This window comes from Harpia harpyja, chromosome 18 (assembly GCF_026419915.1).
Source record: "Harpia harpyja isolate bHarHar1 chromosome 18, bHarHar1 primary haplotype, whole genome shotgun sequence".
Classification (NCBI taxonomy): Eukaryota; Metazoa; Chordata; class Aves; order Accipitriformes; family Accipitridae; genus Harpia; species Harpia harpyja.
The window spans coordinates 10,727,332-10,733,820 of NC_068957.1; the positions used below are offsets into that span (position 1 = coordinate 10,727,332).

The 6,489-nt window shown below is 48.0% G+C and overlaps 1 protein-coding gene across 1 annotated transcript; it reads right to left on the bottom strand.

The window, feature by feature from the left end:
• Positions 1-745: 745 nt before the first annotated feature.
• Positions 746-6,217, bottom strand: SLITRK2 (SLIT and NTRK like family member 2). Its single transcript, XM_052813943.1, has 2 exons — positions 5,929-6,217; positions 746-5,383 (listed from the first exon to the last, which is right to left on the bottom strand). The coding sequence occupies exon 2, from the start codon at positions 5,338-5,340 to the stop codon at positions 2,767-2,769; it is 2,574 nt and encodes an 857-aa protein (XP_052669903.1). The 5' UTR covers positions 5,341-5,383; positions 5,929-6,217; the 3' UTR covers positions 746-2,766.
• Between the last annotated feature and the right edge of the window lie 272 nt (positions 6,218-6,489).

A 6,489-nucleotide genomic window follows, 5' to 3' on the forward strand; every position in this document is an offset into this window, starting at 1 on the left:
GTAATGATTTTTAAGTTGGTATTGGTGATGCAAAATAAAATCTAGTCACCAAGTAAGTTCCACTAGGAAAGCTAAGGAAACGTAAAGCAACAGCAACCTTTGTAAAATATGGCTGTGCTACCAAAGCAAACATGCTAAGACAGTCTGAGACTGAAACAGTAAAAATAAACAAGATAAAGTTACTAAACGAATCAATTCCCTATCTCTGTTGTTTGCAAACACTAGAAAACGGAAAACATTTCCGTAGGAAAAATTAGCATTTTTCTGCGCAAAACCCCTGTAATTGGTTCTGGTTCACTAGAGAATAATAAATAATAATATCCTAGCTGCTAGAGGACCAGATATTACATGGCACTTTGTTTTGCAGGCAATACTAAAAATCATACGTGGAAAGAGTTAATAACTTCACTTTAAAATAATGCTTATACTTTTCTTATGGTTTCAGTAATAAATGCTTTTAATTACCCAGGGAAAGGAGCCATAATAAGACAATCACTACTGGAAGCCTTCAAACAAGTACCTCACTCAAAGATGGATGCTATTCCAGTCAAATGTTCCAAGTTCAACTAATGTGATACCATTTCGCCTCCTTCTTGAAGCGAGACCATTTTGAAGACTGATTCTTCCGTATTCATTGTAGCACTTCAGTTTTAAACCTGATCTAATGAACAGCCATAGATGCTATGGACTCTAAACATAAAGAATTGACATGTTAGCATATTAATGTACTCAGATGTCACATAAATCATTAGAAGACAGTTTACTGAATGACTCATATCTGGCAATACACATGCAAAGCCTCTTCAGCTCTTAAATATAAAGCAACCTCCTTTTGGCAAAGTCCTGATTAGAACAACATTGATTGTAGTTATTTATAGCTCAAATGCTATTGCTGAAAATTTCTCAAAGTTGTAGATACTGTATTATTAACTATAGTAAAGCTCTAAAAATCAGTCAGCAGAGGCCACTTCAATCTCCGCATGATAATAAAGGATTATTATGTGCAGTAACCTATTTATGAAAAGGAAACAGTGTGCTTCTTTCAGACTCCATCAATTGCTTTAATAAGGAATTGAAAAGCCTGGCCTACTTTATATGCAGATCACCATCCCAGTTGCATAAGGATTTACAATAGACAAAACAAAACTGTTTTTGTTGTAAATAAGGGCTGTTTGTTTAAATCGCACAATAATGTTTGCATCTAAAAATTATTTAGAAGCTAATAAGGCTTAATAAAGTTTGACTGTATACTTGTTAATAAAAATTGTTTCAATATTCTCCAGGAAGGAAATGTAAATTGAAGGTGATAACGTAAAGCTTGAAGTAAAACAGGCCTGAGTTAATGGGAAAGGAGACGACTTAGTGCGTTTGTTCACTGATGGGCTTAAGAAAACCAACATTGAGAATGGAATTCAGTTAACTTAAAACATTTTCTAAAATTTAAGATAACGAACTTAATAGTGTTCTCCAGTAGATTAGAATTATTGCAATATTACTTTTGCTTTAGAGACTGAAAACTTGGCGTGGTTCAGACTACTGAAAGTTAGTGTGATGCACATACTGATTTCTGCTACCTTGCTTTGGAGGACTCCAGAGACCCAGGTTCAAATTTTACCTTTGGCATTGGTTCATTTGCCTGTATGTTAATAAATTTAATGAGGTGTGGGATGACCCCTGCTGGTGTCCCTGCTTATAAAAAAAAATATGTATCTGGCAGGAAAAGGACATGTTAATTTCAGTCCAAAAAAGTTACAAATATAAACTCTGTCATAAAATGTATAAAAATACCTAATTTAATGCATAAAATATTATAAGTAATGTTCTCTTAAGTATGAAGATAATCTTAAACCACTGAACATTACTGTGTTAGAGCTGCAATGCAACGTATTAAGAAGGACATTAATTGTTCAGTTCACTATGACATTGTGTTAAACGTCTTTTATTAATGAGCTGTTACTCCCAGCTGAGGCATTTGATAACCTGTAGTCCATTGCAAAATCCTCTCAGTGGATTTCAGTGAATCACTCTAAACAAACCTAGAGGGCAAAAATACCCCAATAATTTACATTTGAGTCTGTAAGGTCCTAGAACTAGATTCATTTAAAGGAGGGCAGCTTTCCTATAAATCGAACCTTCTGATTTAATGCAGCTGACATATAGATCTATTTTACAATTTTTTTTAATTTCAAAAATACAACACATTAAAATAGGTTCAATTTATCAAAGCTAAGAGCAACAATTAAGTAATAATGTACTTAAAGTGCAAAGGCACTTTAACACAAAAAAGTGACGCCCAGTGGCTATACTTGGTAATTGAAACAGCAGTACTGTATATTATTATTTACAAAAGAAAGTCATAGTCCAGGAAAAAAGATCTTTGGAGATCTTCTATATAATACATTAAGTTTCCACTTTGAAATGAAAAGAAAAAAACCAACAGAAAACCCAAAGACCCCCTTCCTCATTTCCTTCCAAATCAAAAAGAATTATGCAAGATCTATTACAGAAACATACATTTGCAGTGACATTTCCTACAGAAGGGTCAAAAGGAGAGAGATATAGAAATAATTTAAAGGGAACGTTGCAAAAGCAACACCATATCCCTGCTATGCTGTAAGGGTTCCATTTCTCTCTCACTCCCTCTCTAATTTTAAAAAGTGGAAATGTTGGGAATGCGACAGATGACATCGGCACTGAGTTCAGACTCAATCAAATGTGATGCTGAGCTCATTTAAAAATTTTCCTTTGTCTCCCACCTCCCCCCCCTCACAGCTGACTGATTGCAGTTTGTTTTTCCAGAACTTCGAGGTAGTCTGGTTCTGTTTGTAGCTTTCCTTGGAGTAAAGGATGCTCGGGTTTAGACTGTTCTGCAAAATATTTCCTGGGAGTTCCATATAAAACAGTTTTATTTATCCTGTCCTGGTTTTGGCGTCTTGATTCATATGAAGGGGCAAACTGCCTTTTGGGTAAGGTGCAAAAGTTATAATGAACTAATCCTCCGGTGGGGAGTTCCTTGACCCTTTCTGCAATATTTTGATACAGAAGCTCTGGTTCCCTTGGCGAGGACTGCTTTTCCAGTAATTCAGCTGCACTGATTGTAAATGCAAGACTGGCAGGGTCTTCCTTTTTGTGGTCAAGATTGCTATAGCTAAACTCATGGAGATTCCTGTAATAGGCAACCGGATCCCCTTCCTTTTGCATGTAGATTGGGTTTTGGCACATCTGTCCGACCGGAGGGGGAATGTAGTTATAAACATGTCCTTCAGTTTTATCGTGGGTCTCAGTGTTGTAAGACCCGTACTGGAGCTGGAATGAACTTATATCTAAGTTGTTTGCGCTGCTGGGCATGCTTTGCACCCCCTTCCGGCGCTTAAGGACAAAGACAAACAGGCCTGCCCCAAAACAGACGGACAAAATAAACACAACCAGCAAGCCTAAAATTAAGACAGACAGCGGAACTTCAGTGTGGATTTCTGGGTAGGAGCTGGGCGAGGCACCAAGGAGATGGGGTGTATCTGTGTTCTGGTTCATGGAGAGGAGAGAAGAATCTGACAAGTTGGGGTTCTCTGGGCAGATGGCTTCTTTGCTCAGGAATTTCAGGTGCTCTCCAGAGTGCTTGGTGGGAGACTCGCATATGACTTCGTTGATAACTACGGGGGGATTTGACTGCTGGTTGTTCTGGTCAGTGACTTGCTCTATCCAGTTCCTCAGCCCCAGGATGTCACACGTGCAGTCCCAAGGGTTCTCCTGGAGGTCTATCTGAATTAGAGCCGAGAGCTGGTCCAAGACTCCTCTCACAGGCAGGTGTGAGAAATGGTTGTTTCTCAGGTTGAGTCTGGTGAGGGAAGTGCCACCAAAGACGTTGTCGGGCAAGGATCTGAGCAGGTTGTTATTGAGAAATAAGAGATGAAGATTACTCAGAGCATCAAAGGTGCGTGGCAGGATCTCCTTGATGACATTGTACTCTAGGTAGAGATACTGCAGGCTGTGCAGCCCGGCGAACATAGATGGGTACAGAATCTCAAGGTAGTTGCCGTTAAGATAAAGTCTGCGTAAACTTGTGAGGTTTGTAAAGGCACCTTCTTGTATCACTGCAATTCTGTTATTTCCTAGATGTAACAAATCCAGAGAGCTGTACTCTGCGAGATCGGTTCTATAAATGACTTGCAGATAGTTACTGGTAAGGTAAAGTTTCTTTGGACTGGTCGGCCTAGGGTGGAGTTCGGAGATGTTACTTATCTTTTTCTCTTGGCAGTTCACATTTAAGCCGTTGTCTGAGCTCTGCGAAGTACAGATGCAGCCAGCTGGGCAGGTGATGGGCACGGGAGACTTTGTCTGGTAAACCATGATAGGTCCGAATATCTGTCTGTCTTTCGACACAGTGACACGGGGTGTGGGGCGGTTTCTAGTTTTGGGTGGCCGGCTGGCTTTTGGGGCTCTGGTGGGATTGATGGCAGAGTTGGCTGTGGGCGATAGCCTCGAGATGTGCGGGTCTGAGAGGACAGGGTGTTTTTCCCTCTGGTTTGAATCACTGGAGCTTTTCCTAGGGCAGAGATCTTGCCTGGTGAGCTGGGTCACATCTTTCCCATGAAGCCTGAAGGGGGTTTCGCAGACTATCTCGCCCACGAACACGGTGATGGTGTCTAGCCAGGCCTTGAGGGGCAGCAAGTCGCAGGTGCAGTTCCAAGGGTTTTCCTCCAGCTGGATTTCCATGATGCCTCCGATGTGCTCCAGCACACCAGCAAAAGGCATCATCTTCAGCCGGTTCCCCCGCAGGTCCAGGTGGGTGAGGAGCACGAAGCGGAAGACATTGCTGGGCAGGGACAGGAGGAGGTTGTCGTTGAGAATCAGCACCTTGAGCTTGTTTAGCTTGCTGAAGGCTCCCGCCTCAATGGCACTGATGTAGTTGTAATCAGCCTGCAGGTACTCCAGACTCTCCAAGCCCAGGAACGTGTCCTCCTTCAGCACTTCCAGCTTGTTGTTATTGAGGTGCAGCCTCTTGAGGGTGCGGAGGCCGCTGAAGGCCCCTGTGCGGATCTCCTGCATGTCGTTGTTGCCCAAGTGGAGGGTCACGGCGTTGGAGTAGTTGACGAACTCATTGGGGAACAGGCGGGTCAGCGCGTTCCCGTTGAGAAACAGCTGGTAGATCTTGGACGGTGGCGGCAGGAGGAGGCTGACGGTTGTAAATCCTTTGTTTTCACAATTAATGTTCAGCACGTTCTCCTTCTCCTCACAAGGGCAGCGGCTCTTGCTGCAAATGTCTTTGGCAGGTTTGCGACTCTCCGTCTGCGAGATCCCAGCCACTGTTAACAAACTGAGCAACCAAACACCCTTCAGCATCTTTATGCGCCGTCGATCGCCGCTTCGGTACCTACAGTCAAACCTTTTGAGACAGGTAAGGAGAGTAAGAAGAAGTCCCCAGTGAAAACGCCCGGGAGCAGAGGCTGCAAGGGGAGGGCAGAGCAGGTGGCAAGGCTGGAGGGGGATAGGGGGGACCGGCGAGGCAGCGACTTGCAGAACTCCTCTGAAATCCCCCCCTCCTCCGACCCTCCTTTTCCTCTCGGAGAGCGCCTGCGGAGCCGCTGTGGGGGAAGCCCCGTCGGGGAGCTCTCCGAAACCCGGGGTCCCCGGCGCTGCCCTCCCCGCCCGACCCCTCCGCCCGCCGCGGCAGCCGCCTCCGCCTCGGCGGCCGCCAGCCCAGCGGCTCCGGCCCCTGCGCCCGCGGCGCTGCCCGGCCCGGGGCGGCCCCCGCTCCCGGCTGCCGGGCTCCCCTTCACCGTCAGCATTTTAAACTGCGGGGGGGGGGGGGGGGGGGGGTAAGAATAAATGATCGCAACCCACACATCCCCCCCGAACCCCTCCCGGCAGCAGGGCGCCTCCGAACCGCGCTCCCCGCGCCTCCCCCCCGCCCCGCTCCTCGGCTCGTACCTGCTCTCGGGGCGCCCGAGGGGGCAGCAGGGGCCGCCGCCGAGTGCCGCCGCCGCCGCCGCGCCCCGGGAGCCAGGCGCCCGGCGGCGAGAGGCATCGCCCGCCTCACGCCTCAGGAGGGGCCCGCCGAGGAGGCGCCGCCGTTCGTCCCGTCCCGTCCCGTCCCGTCCCGTCCCGTCCCGTCCCGGCCGCGGCTCGGCGGGAAGTTGGGCCGGGCGGGGGCCGAGGAGCGGCGGCGGCGCCGCTGCGGGAGCGCGGGCGGCTCTGCGCGGGGCGCGGCGCGGCGCGGCGCTTTTGCCGGCTGCCCCGCACGGAGCCGCGCTGACGTCACGCCGGGGGCGGGGGGGACGCGTTTTTCCCACCCCCCCCCCTCCCCGGTCCCGTGTCGTGTCCCCCCCCACCCCCCCACCCGAGTCCGCCCGTTCCCCCACCCCCGCGGTGGCTCTGGCAGCCGGCTCCGCTCCCGGCTCGGCTGCGCATCGCGGGAGCGCTCTGACAGCACCTGCAGCCGCGCCGCGGCCAGGACAGCGCGGGGACTCGGAGCCGGGGAGTGGAATCAGG

Bases quoted from the DNA above. Each gene is read 5' to 3' on its own strand.
- SLITRK2 (XM_052813943.1), bottom strand. From the start codon at position 5,340: ATGCTGAAGGGTGTTTGGTTGCTCAGTTTGTTAACAGTGGCTGGGATC.